The sequence below is a fragment of the Plectropomus leopardus genome, chromosome 19 (genome assembly GCF_026936395.1).
Source record: "Plectropomus leopardus strain MGB_pleo_1.0 chromosome 19, ASM2693639v1, whole genome shotgun sequence".
NCBI classification, from domain to species: domain Eukaryota; kingdom Metazoa; phylum Chordata; class Actinopteri; order Perciformes; family Serranidae; genus Plectropomus; species Plectropomus leopardus.
The window spans coordinates 16,456,404-16,471,697 of NC_142194.1; the positions used below are offsets into that span (position 1 = coordinate 16,456,404).

General features: G+C 38.7%; 1 protein-coding gene across 1 annotated transcript in view; it reads left to right on the top strand.

Moving 5' to 3' along the window:
• The window catches only part of LOC121959217 (double C2-like domain-containing protein alpha), a 36,732-nt gene extending 21,782 nt beyond the window's left edge, over window positions 1–14,950 (top strand). Inside the window, exons 8-11 of the mRNA XM_042508441.2 lie at window positions 5,990–6,189; window positions 11,120–11,201; window positions 11,473–11,569; window positions 12,904–14,950. Of these exons, the coding sequence (XP_042364375.2) occupies window positions 5,990–6,189; window positions 11,120–11,201; window positions 11,473–11,569; window positions 12,904–13,040 (516 nt within the window). The 3' untranslated portion in view covers window positions 13,041–14,950. The remainder of the gene's footprint in view (window positions 1–5,989; window positions 6,190–11,119; window positions 11,202–11,472; window positions 11,570–12,903) is intronic.
• Window positions 14,951–15,294: the final 344 nt, after the last annotated feature.

Here is a 15,294-nt window from a genome sequence, read left to right on the forward strand (position 1 = left end):
ATTACAGCAAAGTGACGTCATTTTCTGAACTCACCAGACTTCTATTAATTGCCTTTAGCCACTTTGTCATTATAGCCACATTACTGATGATTATAAAAAATCTCATTGTGTAAATATTTTGTAAAAGCACAAACACAGTATCGTCACAGTATTAATATTGAGGTGTCTGGTCAAAAAATACCAAGATATTTACATTTTCTTCAAATTGCCCAGCGTGCAATGGATAATCATCTCAAAAAATATCCACGTGTCATGGTATTACAGTATTACAGAATTATTATCATTATTATTATTATTATTATTATTATTATTATTATTATAAGGAATGGTTGATCAAATGTTTATTATTAAACTTTTTTTATGCAGGTGGGTTAAAAGTTTACCTTTTGAAATTAGCACAAGTTAAGGGGAGATTCTCAATCCCGCTGTTTTTTGAAATAGCATCAATAAGTAAATGTAAACTGTATGATAACTGTTCATATTTATACTACTGAATCCCTACCCTATCCCTTTAAAGTGTGCCACAATAGCGAGAGCAGAGTGGGGGCTCCCTTCTTAGCAAAATGACCATGTCGTCCTCATTAACCTGCCATCCCTCTCCAGCCTCAGGTCTGGATCCACACGTTGTCCTATCTGGACCCAGAACTCTAACCAATACATTAGTGAGAATCATTATCATCGTTTCGATAGAGCATTTCTGTTTCAGCCAGCACCGCATTGTTGTGTTGATTTAGCGACCATGAATCTTGCAGACCAATTGCACGTGTTACATCATCTCACATGATGCTTCTCAGCCAATCAAATCTGTGCATTACGATGAGCATTTTGACCCAAGTGAAGACAGACAACAGACAACAGTCAGGGGAGTAATGAAAGAGTCAGATAAAAGTTATTATTCTAAATAGAGAAAACAACAAAATAAGACCTTTTAATCAATAACTGATAGACTCTTAGGTGTTCATTCTCATGGACAGTTCAAAATTACCATGTCTCAGACCATGGCAGTCAGCCAGCATAACCACTCAAATCCAAAATAAGGCCAGAGAAACAAATGGAAGTGAGTCACTGAATCAAAAAGCAAGGTAGACATGAGACGGGGGGTTGGGGTCAATCAACCTTGTTAAATCTAACAAACAGCCAACTGTGAGAATGCAATTTGGCTTGAGGGTGACTATGGGGCAATTGATCGGCCGTCAAATGTATTGAACATGGAACACAACATTAGCTATTGCAGGCTGCTGGTCACACTGGGCCAAAAAGGCTGCAGCAGCAAAACCCCGAGTGAACTGAACTGAGTAAAGTGTGTTTTTAATTGCCTATATATACTCATTGATATACTCATTCTTTCACAAGTTATTTCTCGTAACAGAAAGGATGCTAGTCTGGTTCTTTAATTAATAAACCGATGTGAGAGCTGTTAGAAGTTCTTAATGTCTTAGTTGTTTTTAGACACACAGATGAATTTAGAGCCTTTTAACACATATTGGGTAAATCAAAGAAGGGGCCCGTCCAAAAAGTCAGTCGTCCCTTAACTTCATTAGTATAACTGGAGTGAAACAGCTGCTTCTGTGTTTCTGGCTACATTCAAGGTTGTTTAATATGATCGTCCTGCCAGTTCTCTCGCCTCGCAAACCCACCCACAAATTTATCTCTTTCCCGTTTCGTCTGTCACTGTGTGTTTGTAGCCGCGTGTGGCTGGCTCCACATTGATGCCTGTTTATTTTCACCTCCCTAATGAGTTGCTCTCTATCGATCTGTGAAGGTCTGAGCTGTTCTATTACCAGATACCTGGTGCAAATTATCCTCACTAATTGCGAGTCTCCTGCTCAGTCACGGCAGATGGCGAACTGGCTGTTGGCAGTAATGATGATTCCAAGAGAAAAAAATACAGACAAGGAGAGGAGGAAAAATAGGAAAGAGAGATGTAGTTTATAAAGGAAAGGGGTAAGTGGTTGAGACAATTACAGAAAGGGAGGGAGGAGCATGGAGGAGTGCGGGGCGTGTGGCATATTGATCGTCCTGGCTGTGTCCACCTCACGCCTGCAGATAAGACTTAATGAGAGATGGAGAGAGATAAAGGAGAAGAAAGACATTTAGTGATGGGGGCCTGTTTTACATTAAAATGACATTATAGGCAATAAAACAGCGCGCTTTTTTCATTTTCTGTGCTGAGATATAAAAGAAATGTACCTGCAGTGAAGACAAATAGCTCGTTTTTCCTATAAATAACATAACGTGTATTGGTGCTGTTGGCCATGAGGGTGAGTCACGGTCCTGTGAAAACCTCGTCTTCATCCTCTGTTGTTGCTCCCTCACTTTCTTTCATCTGTCACTTTAAATCTACTCTGTTGTTCCGCTTGTTGTCAAACAGTTTGATGTTGTCCGTGGAAAATAATCGAGCCAGGAGCGACAAACTGGACTAATATGTCTTTAAGGCGGTGCTTCAGTCTGTTCGAGACAGGTTGCCATCAGACCGACTGACTGCACTCCTGTTTATCACTTGTTCTCAGCGATAGTGATGGTTGACTTTGTCTCTGAGCTGTGAGAGATGAACTCGAATGATAGATGAAAGTCACTGAGCTCTTTAGGTGTGTTTGCTTCTGAGAAAAAAAGAGTGATTAACTCCATCACAGCGAAGGACACAAAGTACATTTTAAAGCTCTGTAGGTTTTCATAAAATAAAAGACGCGTTTTTCTTCTTACAAGGAAATGGTTGGATTCATAAACGATAAAACTCGCTCCCTGTACTAAATATGGGTTCCAAAAGGGTTCTTCCCAAAGGGGTGAGGTACTACCCAGAATTTTTTGCTCGTGAAGAACTCTGTTTTTGAAGAAAGCTTTCTTCCAAGCATTTTTTGGGGTTCCATTAAGAACCCTTTTCAGTGAAAGAACCCTTTTTGGAAGAAGAGTTCTTCAAGGATTGCTTAACACATGAGTGTAAAAGATTCTAACCCTCTAATATTCATGTTTTAAGTGGTATTTTTAAATGTAATGGAATCCATAATCAATTCATTTTACTTGTGTTCTGTCATAGTTGATATCTTTATCAGAATTTCATGCCATATATATATATATATATATATATATATATATATATATAGGTTCTTTATGTTGGGTTCTAGATGGAACCCACTGAAAAGGTTCCAGGTGTAACCTTTACAAAGGCCCAAAAAGGTTCTCCTAAGGGGACAAGCTGAAGAACCATAATGGTTATAGTAATTCTAAGAGTGTGCTCAATGCATTCAGGGGTTTTGCAGCTCCAGCCATAACAAAGAGACAAAATAGAGCAGAAATATAACCTTGAGTGTATGATTTGCTTTCGGTCTAAAATTTGGCAGCAACAGATGGGTTCAGTGTGATTGAGTAAGAAAGATGTGGTGGGCATCTGCTGGCGACGTGTTTTAGGCCCCCACAGACGTCTCGTACTGTTACACTGTGTTCTAGCATTTATCCCGTCACCTGTAGCAAAAGCAGCCGCTGTTCAGCAAAGGTTGCATAAGTTTGCTTTGTTTTCTGCTGTGCTGATGCGGGAGGATCTGCACTGTACTGCCGCGGTTTGTTTTCACTGCAGCTTTTAACCTGCTCCAATTGATTTCTTGGCCTGGGTTAACACAACGCTGACATGTTGTCACCTTATTAAGTTGATATTTCGAGCATGTATTCAAACAGCTGTGGCTTATTTACACATCTAACAAACACACAGCAACATTTGCATTCATTTGAAGTCGTGTTTGACTCGATCTCCTGAGGGAAACACCCGACTCTTTAGTAAATGATGACATTTTTCAGGAGTCCTGTGGGTCATGGGATTCCTGCGGGATTACTGCACAATGCCAATTGTATATCACATTGTATAGTCAATTTCAGTCTTCATCACGTGACTATGATGGGAGAGGAAAAACAGTCAACAGGAGTGAGCAGGACAGTAATCATTATAACAATGGGTTGATTTTTATATAGAAATATGCAGTTCTAATATGAATAATTGCAGAGTCTGGATGAGAAAGCAGTCATTCTTTTTTTGTGGGGGTGGGATGAGACAGGAGTGAAAATCTCATGGGACCCTCTATAGCTGCTAAAAGCTCCACCATCTTCACCAGCAAGTCGTTCACTTTTCCTGTCTGCTGCTGTTTGGTGTTGAGTAGGTAGTGTGCCAAGAATTCATCTGAGTTTTTTCACATAAAAAAATACAGCAGCTGCTATAGCTAAAAAACGATGTTGATGAGGCCAGTGAGAGTGAGCTAAACCTGTAAACGTGGGCTGTAAAACAAAAACAAGAAGCTGGAAGGTAGAAAAACGTACAGTCAAGAGAAACTGCAAAGTCAGATGATAACTCTGTGAGGGTTCATCGCCACACACAACCCCTTTTACATTACACACAGTCATAAATCCACTTGTGATATAAAAATAGAACAAATCAAATGCACATCAGGTCATGGCACAAGATTATTTTCAATATGAGGCTTCCTTTTAACTTTAAGGCACCAATCTAGAAACTACAGATACAGCTTTTATTCTGATGCCTATTTCACGATAAACAGTTACAAATTCCCTACAGTTCGTATTACTGTTTCAAATTTTAATTATCATAAAGATTTGTTGAATTACCATACTTTGAAAAACTCACAGTTAGTACTGCCCAGCATTGATCAAAGTTAGCAACACTCTCCCAGACACAGACACAAAGGTGCAGCATGAAACGTCAGTTTTATTTGCTTTAGGCTTGCTGACTGAGCCGCAGGCAAACCCAAGCTAAAATCCCTGTGGCTGAAAAATTAAGCCAAGGCAGAAGCACCAACATCTGCAGTTCCTCAAATGGCCACTTGAGGCTGGCACCAGTAAATTTCCATTGTAAAATGCCCAATTTAAATGCAGAAATAAACATGTCTACAGTCTGCTACAAAAAATGGTTTTGCTCTTTACAGCTTATTTCAACATTCATGGCAACTGTACAGCGATGTATTTTTATACAACTCACTAGTTTATATTTTATTAAAGCTCAAAGTTATACCAGGGTTTTCACACACCTTTATTTATTTGTGGCACAGCACCACAACATCAGCATCCACCACTACATATAGATTTTCTAGTTGTAAAGCTTCGTCTCTCTCTCCATCACACCAAGCAGCAGAGTGTACTCTTGGCACAGATGGAGCAGTATGGCGCCAAGTGAAACTTGACCGTTCATTAATTCATATAGTTTTAGTATTGTCTATCATTTTTACAACCTACTTTAGAAGAAACAGTCTGCAATCCCATGTAACGTGCACACACTTGGATCCAGGACTGTGTCGAAGCAGAACTAAGTTTGGTGTCACTCGCCTCTGCAGCAGCTGCTCCTCTTATCCATCCATCTAATCTGATCAGCTCCGATCATCTGACTATAAACTGATTGAAAGGAAGCATTGAATGTGAAAATCGAATACATTGTTCCTTGATAATCCATCCCATGGCTCAAAATCTACAAACTGCTGCAGAGGGGAAAAAAATCAATAGTCATGAAAAGTTTGCTTGTGTCGCATTTACAGACTTGCAAAAACCTCGTAATTAAGGGAAGAGATACAGAATGATCACAAAATCACACACATAAAAAAAAGTTGAAAGTTTGCTGAACTAAAGGCTTCAAAATGACAGTCCACAAACCAATTGGTGACGCCATGGTAGCTACATCTATCATTTGATACAGTCTGTGGGCAAACCCAGTGATGCCGCTGGTCCCTCATACCATGAACAAGCATTTCAAATACAGGCTATCTTTAATGTTAATGCGCATTCACTATGGTTTTCATATGTTTAAATAAGGTATTTTATTATTTTAATGTTTTTGCAAAAAAAAAAAAAAGAAGGTATTTTTAATTGAATTTTTGTTTTTAAATATAAAATATTGTGATGATACTAGTAACAGTAATTATTTGGGACACACAAAAATTTTCCTACCATTCATTTCTATTTCTGACTGATTTTTTTCTATTTTTTATTCTCTCTTCAGTGGGAAACTGAGCAGCAGAGAAGTCTAGAGGAGAGAGGCCGTTTGCTGCTCTGCCTGCAGTACCTCCCCCCCTCCAGCGATGGCGATGTAAAGGGCGAGGCCAAAGAGAGGGCTCGTGGTGGGCTGTGCGTGGGCGTCAAACGTTGTGCCCACCTGGCAGCCATGGATGTCAACGGCTACTCAGACCCCTACGTTAAAACGTAAGGATGGCATCAAACCCCTAACTGAGCGCCATGGCGTGTTTGATAAATGAGATGGAGGAACCTGAGCGATTAAATAATGAATACTTAGACTGATAGATTGACATTTCAGAACAATTTCCACATGACTTATCCAGCACCAAGCTGCCTCTGCACCTTATTACCTGTGTTTGGTCTTAACTGGCCATTGGCTCATAGTGACCCCATGAATCACCTTTTGTCACCACTCGTGAGTGATAGATGGCTCGAGTTAACGCTGCACAAGGTAATGATGACAAATGAAGGCAGCTTTCACACATGTGGAAGCAACTGTAAAATATATCACTCACTCACCAAGATAATGGTGACAGTGTGTGTGCGTGTGTATTGACAGCCTTCAAAATAGAAAGGCAGTGACATGATGTAGTGTTATGGGTGAACTGTATCACAGAGGAGAGTGCTATTGCTGGTGTCATAGGGGTCCGTTAGAGTTTCATCACTCACTGATGAAAGAAAAGCAATAGCACGTGTGTCACTATGTGTGTGTGTGTGTGTGTGTGTGTGTTGGGTGGGGGGCAGAGAGGGCAGGGAGGTCCCTGGGCTGAATGATGCAGCCTGACAGAAACTGGACAAATGGGCTTGAAAATCTCCTCTTCTCCTTGGTGCTCTTCCTGAGTGTTGGCTCAGGCTTTAAGGTTGTTTCTGGAATGAGTAAATTACTAAAAAAAAACTCTCAGCACACACATGCACATAAATCTGAGGATGCCACCACGCTCTCCTCACTTCAGCACACACCAATCTCACCTCTCTTTTCTCGTCATGCCTTAAATTCTTCCTCCTTTAAATCCACCGAACCTACGCTCACATCCCTCACACATCCACAGTAATACATCATGCACCTTGTTTCACTTTGGATGCGTGCTCGCATCTTTGCCCTTTGGCGCAAGCTTTTTCCCAGATGCTTTGTTGTGTCTGAGAGCGTGTGGGAACATACGCTCTCCGAGCTGTGGGTGGTGGGTGGAAAGCAAATGTGAATAGAGATTTCAGCATGCTCCTTCCAGCTGGCTTAAAAATATCCTGAGAATTTAATGACACCTCGTGAAGGACTGCTGAGCTTTTTCAATCTGTGCTGTTTTGGTGTTCAGTCCTCACACTCACATACGGTTAGTTTCACGAATAACACATTAAACCTTTGAGGGAACAGTTCGACATTTCTAGAAATACGCATATGCACTTTCCTGCTGAGAAAAAGATGAGAAAATGGAAACCACTGCCATATCTGCACAGCATACAGTCAGCAGCTAGTTAGCTTCGCTTAGCTCAAAGACTGGAAACAGCTAACCTGGCTCCGACCAAAGGTAACAAAACTCAACCTTCTTATACTTCATTAATATCACTAATTAAGTCAGTCTGCACATTTATAAAAAAAAAAACAAAACATCAATCTCAATCACGATTTTGGATTCCCACAATAAAATAGTAGTTGTTTGTTGAGTCTCATTTTCAGGTCATCAAATACTGACGCTTTGGGCTGGTAGTTGGACCGCATCACCAACCCATCAGTATTTGACGACCTGGGAATAAGACGCGACAATCAACTGTTTTTCTCTGAATCAGTGGTTCCCAACTGGTGGATTGCGGTCAAAAAGTGGATCGCAGGACCATTCTAAATAGACAACAAGTTACTTGTGAACGTGTCAAGTTTGGAAAAAACACATTACGACAATCACATTACAAAGTGCACAGAATTTCTGGCACAAAGCTTTTATTGTGAAGTGCTTTATTTTGTTTAAATTTTGTGAAATGAAATTGAAAATGTGGCCATTTATAATGTGTGGACCTTGAATAATGACTGAGGAGAAATCTTGACACCTGTGACTGGACCAGTTGGAAACCACCGTTCTAGAGTTAAACACAGCACTTTTAAATTAACGTGATCGACTGAGATACTGACATTTAAAATGTATGCTCCGCTGAGTGAAAACTCTGCTGCATATAAAATCAAGCACTTCCTAAACTAATTCCAGCCTCCACATTTGAAGAGCTGTCATGCCGCAATGCGTGCAGCCTGCGGTGGCAGTCTGCAAAAAAAAAAAAACTTTAAATGTTGCAACTGTAGATGGCAAAACAAAACTCATCCATTCATCAACCATCATCATCCCTCGTATGAAAGTATATAGGATTTAGGAGAGAACAAATCATGCTCATGCAAAGAGTGCATGAGACTTGTGTCTGCACCACAAAGCAAAACAACCAAAAGCAAAAACCACAATCCGCAGTACGATTAATATATGACGGCCGAGAAGAATAACATTGCTAACATCACTGAATCACCATCCTTGTCCAGCATCAGCTCAGTCAGCAACACAGTTCAGGGCATCACAGTACAGTGACTGCAGTACAAATAGATTAATAAATAAAGCAGTGGGTAAGTATCCAGTGCTCAAAAATAGATGGAAATAATTAATGCGGTCTCAATCCATTTGGTCCAAGATATGTGTCCAATAAACACTGTTCTTAACTGGATGCACTCTGCAAGGGCATCCTCCTTATCTTCAGTTAGCCCATATTTGCAGTACAATTTTATTTCTATTATATTTTCAGAAGATGCACTGAATTCTGTTGAATAACTTCAAGTGTGTTGTATGCTGGGTAGTTTAATCTATAATATCAGAATTTATTAGTTTATTTATATTTTGTATTAATAATCTGAATCTGCAAAGTATCTTAAGCTATCAGATCAATTTAGTGGTGTAAGAAAAAAACAATATTCACCTCTGAGATGTAGAGTACTTAAGTAGCCTACAGTACTAGAGTAAATATACTTAGTTACAAGCCACCACTGTTGACAATTATCCATTTAACTGTTTTTTTCTCACTCTAGGAAATAAATATTAATGATAGTAGCTGTTAAGTATTACGTTTCTACACTATATTGATGATATTTACATTTTTTTTATGACTTTTCTTTATATGAAATGCAGGCTGACCAACAATTTTTGAGGTACTCATTTCAATTTCCAACGGTTAAACTTTGAACTTTCAATGTAAATAAGCACATTTTAAAAAAGCATCAAAATAGAGCTTGTTTATGGGGCGCCCAGGAGCTCACCTGGTGGAGCCGGCCCCATGTACAGAGGCTGTCATCTCCTCTCTCAACAAGAAAACAAGAAAACTCTCGAGACAAATACACAACAACAGCAACACACCTCGGCGGGTGCAACGGTCAGTATAAGACGATAAGAAAATGAAATATCATGTCCCCTCTGAACGATCAATAGCAATTCAACATCACCAAAGCAGCCAACACAGACGCGACTCCACACACGTTGCCTGGCAACGTTGACATTCTACTATGTACAGTGAGCGTGTTGTTGTACTCACCTGTCTGATTCTGTAGGTCACCGCGAGGTAATCCATCTGCACCAGGGTTAACTCTTCCGCTCGTTCACTCTCACGCGGCCTCTCCGCTCCCAGTATGACCAGTCCACTCAGCTTCTCTGTCCCAGTGAACAGTATTGTCAGAAACAAGTCCAAACAAATCTGACTGAAGGTCAAATCTCTGTAAAGTTGAAATATCCGCTGAAGGATCCACCACAAGACTGCAGGCATTTAGCGTGTTCGCCGCACCCAGCATGCACCTGTTGGGGTGCGTTTGATTTGGGTCACCTAGCTTTCCCTCCGGGGATGCTTTCCACCAGTGAGTAACCCTTTGACACCTGAACACGTTGGCTTGAATTCTTTTAAAAACATTGAAGATGGCAATGACAACTTCTAACCAAATGCAGAAAAATAGCAAGAAATTATTTAAATAAATAAATAAATACAGAAGTACCAGTAAATAAGCAATAAATGATAATTAAAAAATAAAATAAAAAGAGAAAAAAACAGGAAGAGAAAAAATGAGCTTAAGCAAGTGAAAAAAATAATAATCTGTAAAATGTCTGTTATGTTAAAACACACACTGAAGGATCAGTGATCCACTGGATCCACCACTACATTGTCAGCATTTAGCATGTTAGCCACACCCAGCATGCACCTGCTGGGGTGCGTTTGATTTGTTTCACCTAGTTTCCCCTCCGGTGGGTGCATTACACAAGTGAGTAACCCTTTGAAACCAGGGCAAAATTGGCCTGAATTCCCTTAAAAACATTGGAAGATGGCAATGAGCGACCTGTAAAGAAATGTCCCCCCAAAATATTAAGAAATTAATGGAAAAAAAAAGTTATCTGAAAATTGAAAATTGCACTTGCTTAACCCTTAAAAACAACTGCAAAAAAATTAAAAACATTGCTGTAACATAATTTTAAATATATAATTATAATGAAATCGTTTTTCCCCCTTTTTTGGATGATATCTAACAATTTCCCTTGCTTGTTAAGGGTGAATGCAGCAAAACAAAACAGATGTTGGTCCAGTTCTAAAGGGTTAAGGGAACAAGGTTGTTGTTGTTGTTGTTGTTGTTGTTTTGTTTGTTGTTTTAACATTAACCTATAATAACATAATTATTTTATCAATTGCAGTGTAATGTTGCTCACAAATTGCTTAGCTTGGCCCAACCACAACCGCAAAGTTAACTAAATATTTAAAACAAGAAGATAAAATGACTGTTTACTCACTCAAAATAGTACACAAAAAAAAAAAAAAAAAAAATAGGCCTATAGCTGTCTATTTCTGCCCCTGCCTCAAAGGAAACACTTTTTTTCTAAATCACCCATCAGGGAAAAAAGTCAGTAAATGAAAGTGACATGGCAGGAAACCCACTGAATCTAACCATAACTGACACATATTCCTGAGTGAACATAAGGATTTTCTATATGCATGAACTTCACTGACCTTAGTTATCCCTGGTTGCCTATTTGCCAGTCACCACTAAAGCTTCACTCTTCCCTTAAGCGGCACTATGAGCTGTGAATGATAATCTCATATATGATGGTTCCCTCTCTCTCAGGTACCTCAAGCCAGACGTTCAGAAGAAGTCCAAGCACAAAACAGCGGTCATAAAAAAGACTCTCAACCCGGAGTTTAATGAGGTAGAAATCCATGTTTGTGTATGTGCATACGTGTGGGAGTGATGGTTGAATGTAAAGCGAGAGCTCATTTAGTCCTCAGAGGCGCTGCACTGCATGCAAACTCTCTGCAGCTGTTTTGTCAAACAGCCAATTACAGTTTGCTTATTATTAACCGTTGCCTCATTAGTGAGTATCTTAGAGGTTTATAAAAGAAGGAAAACATGTTTAAAGTTTGATCTTCTGACTTTTGCTCTCATTCGCTTAACCTTTACATTCTTTTATTTTCATCCAGGAGTTCTTTTATGAAATTACCTTCTCAGAATTAGCCACCAAGACGCTGGAGGTCACAGTGTGGGACTACGACCTGGGAAAGTCCAATGACTTCATAGGTGAATTCAGAGACAGCTAATAATTTCCTGCCTGCTGGTGTTTCTTGAATCACTGATCAGCTGCCTGGATACTTTATTCGCAGTCCAATAATGTTGGGCCCATGGCAGATGTTACCAAAGATATTTTAAGCTGTTCTTTATTATCTGCTGCTGAGGGCAGCACTGAGTGTAATTTGCAACGTTTAGTTGCCAAAAGGGTGTCAGTGAAGTTTTGGCTAAAAAGGAGTTTCATACTACACTTGCTCGGCGTAATTACATTTACACCTGTTCTTCTATTTGAATAACCTTTTCCCACACTTTGTCTGAGATCCTTTAGATTCAAGATTTTCGTTTCTTAGGAAAAGGTCAAAGTCTGGTGTTTTTCTCTTGGTTTTTATAACAAATACAAAGAGACCAATAACAGCATCTTTCTCTTAAAACTTTCCGAATTCTTTGTTCTCTCAAGTCTCTCCAGTGTGAACTCTTGTCTACTTCTTTGTAGTTATAAAGATGCAATCATTATCCTTTTCAAAAAAGATTACTTAGTCACTCTAATTTGAAAGAAATTACTTATTCCACCCATCACTCAAGTTGATTTTAATGCAGTACACTGTTCGGCTCTGTTTGATAGCACATTTGTATCATTAGGAACAGTTATAATCAAAGAAACTCGAAAAAAATATGTATAAACCGTATTAATTTGATGCAAAAAGTTAGTAATTGGGTAATATTTTTTTATCTGGTGCCACATGATAATTAAGTTAATTATTGTGCGTGCATACAATAAATAACTTGCTCCCACCAAAGTCACTGCTGAAAGAAAATTAACTTATTCCAACAAGATAAATAAATTGTTTCCCTCAAGATAATACCATCACTTTTTAATGTATAAATACTTCATATTTTATTATATTTTCAAGTTGATTTTTTTGCTTCTTCTATATAAGGAAAATCATGTTTTCACCTCCTTTGGTCTGGGTTTCTTTTGAACTGAAATGTATTTCTGTCTGCACGTAATTTCGCAAACAATTGGGAGAAAAAGAGAACAAAAACTGTAATGACTGCTAAAAAAACAGAACAGTAGGAAATAAAACAACGGTTTGGAAAAATTTCAATTGACCAAAAAGGTGATTACAACTATTCTTCTTCCAATAAATCAAAAGAAATATCAGACAAAATGCCAACTGCCATTCTGAAAATACATTTCTATATTTTCCCATTTTAAACACTTTTTTTTGTTAACTTGTAGAGTGTGTGACTCATGAAAACACCCCTTCAACTGAAGTTCATTATGTTTATTTGTTCTCTTTCATCTGGAGTCACACTGACTTTCATTTTACTTCTGCGCTGGCCAGGTGGTGTGTCCTTAGGGTGTCACTCACAGGGAGAAACTCTGCAGCACTGGATAGACTGTCTGAAGAACAAGGGCAAGAAGGTGGAGCGCTGGCACACACTGACCAACGAGCTGCCGGGATCTGCACTGCAGGAATGAACTGATCCTATTCCACCGTACCGACACTGGAGAGACCGCCTGACAAGAGACGTGTCATCGCATGCCCTGAGGATTCTCTGCATGACTATGAGGGATTCATATCCTACTTATTTTGTGTCACTAATGAGATCATAACTCACACCCAAAGGGGGTCACACTCAGAGATCAATACACTAATCTTGGATCTAAATAGACCGGATGCAAATTTGACAAACAGTTCCTAATGCAAAGCTGAACAGCATGAGAATTTTCATAATCATATTCATAGGGATCTGTGTCCCTTTTGTGGATCTAATGTCAGTCTAAATGCTCTTTGCGCTGCTTCAAACAGGTCAGATCTCAATCAACAAGAAAAATTGAAATCGTGCAAGAAAATACAATGAGGGAGAAAGCTGAATTATTCTGCAATTCGACTCTCATGTCAGGTTTTACTTGCTCTCATAACATTCAGCCTGTTATTTTTCATTAACTGCTGACATCCATCATTATGACCATCCATCTCACGGTGCACATACCTCTCCCTTGCAATAATTTTCTGCCTAATGCTTCCGAAGACCTCCAAGTGGTCTTGATACTGTCAAGACATTTTGTATCTATTGATCTGATTGCCATTGGATTATCGGCAGACAGCACAACCTGATAAGCCAGTTGGATCTTCCATGTTGATGGTTCGTGTCAGTTATTTGCATGTTTGGTGTTGAAGGAGCAAACTAAAAGACAAATATGTGCCAGGCTCTGCTGCAGGATGTTCATCATTGTGTTGCTCCCAATTCTCCTGAGGTGTGTTGCTCTGATTAACTGAAAGATTGTTTAATTTAATTCAAGGCTAACAGTTTTTTTGTTGTTTTTTTAAAAAAAATATTGTTCTGTTGTTTAATGTGTCAGCTCTGATATCACAGTGTCAGTTTCTTGTCGGTGACACGTTGATGTTGACCTAAATTTGCTCCACAATTCCTAATTTGTATGAAGGAGAAGAGTGATGTAATTAACAGAGAGGTCTCAGAGCAGATTGGTTCATGGAGAGCTGTGCACACTGTAAAATCTGACAAGTTGATCTTACCTAAAATAATCAAACCGATTGCCTTGAAAAAGGAAAGTAAATATAACTGTAAATCTTAGTTTGTGTTTACTTTATTTATTTAACTATTAAATTTACTCAAATTTAAGCTGTATTTATTTAATTCTGTGAAGTTGTTGCAACTTAAAAATGACAAATAAAATTAGCTTTTTCTTTCTAAGTGTTGGCAACTTCAGTAAACCAGTTTAGTCTGACTTAACTTGCTCATAACAAAGAGGATTTTGCGAATGATGACTTTAGCAGATCTGCGAGTTCTGTTTTCTTAACATGTTTAGGAATACAGCAATATGATTGACTAGTCTGCAACCAGCAGAATACAGATATATAGCACAGTAAACTTGGTTTGTTGATGTTGTTAAAACTTAGAGATGTATTTAATTAAACTTGTCATTTTTAAGTTGCAACAACTTCACCAAATTAAGTAAATATAACCCAATTTTAAGTAAATGTAACATTACATATTATTACATATATATATTACATATTACATATATAAGACAATTGATTTCCCACTTTTTGTTTTTTTAAAGTAAAATCAAGTTGTCAGATTGGACAGTGCATGGTCACACTCAGACACACAGTAAATAAAATCATCAGCCTTTGTTTGATATCTAAATTATGAATGGTGTATAAAGCACAGTGCTGCTGCTTTACTATGGATCGTATTAACCACGCTGCAGATTTCATCTTGGTCTCATGTGGTTAAAGAGGCATGCTGAAAATACCAGTGGTGTTTATATGTAAATATGTATTGTGGTTCACTTGCTTTGGATGTTTGTCTTTTGGAACATAAAAGTGTGCATGGTTGTTTTTCATAAAATATTCATATTGATTTATGGCTTGCATCCCTGAATTTTTATCATATTTGCTTCAAGTGGCCTCTTTGGATCGCTTGATGTTTAGGTGCAGCTCATAAATCCAACACTGCCACCTAGTCTTCAGGCTCTGCAGCTGCAACCACCTCTCTGACAATAATCTCACCCAAAGTGATGGGGCAAATGTGTCCTAGCAGCACAGAGGCACACAACACAGTTAAAAGAAACTCAATAAAAGCATTGTTTAACACTTTATAGTCCTATGTAAAGACACCAAACCAATAAACCCTCTGTGACTGACTGTGATTGGTCAAATTAAAATAAACACCCAAAGGTTTTAAACATGCATATGAATGCAAAT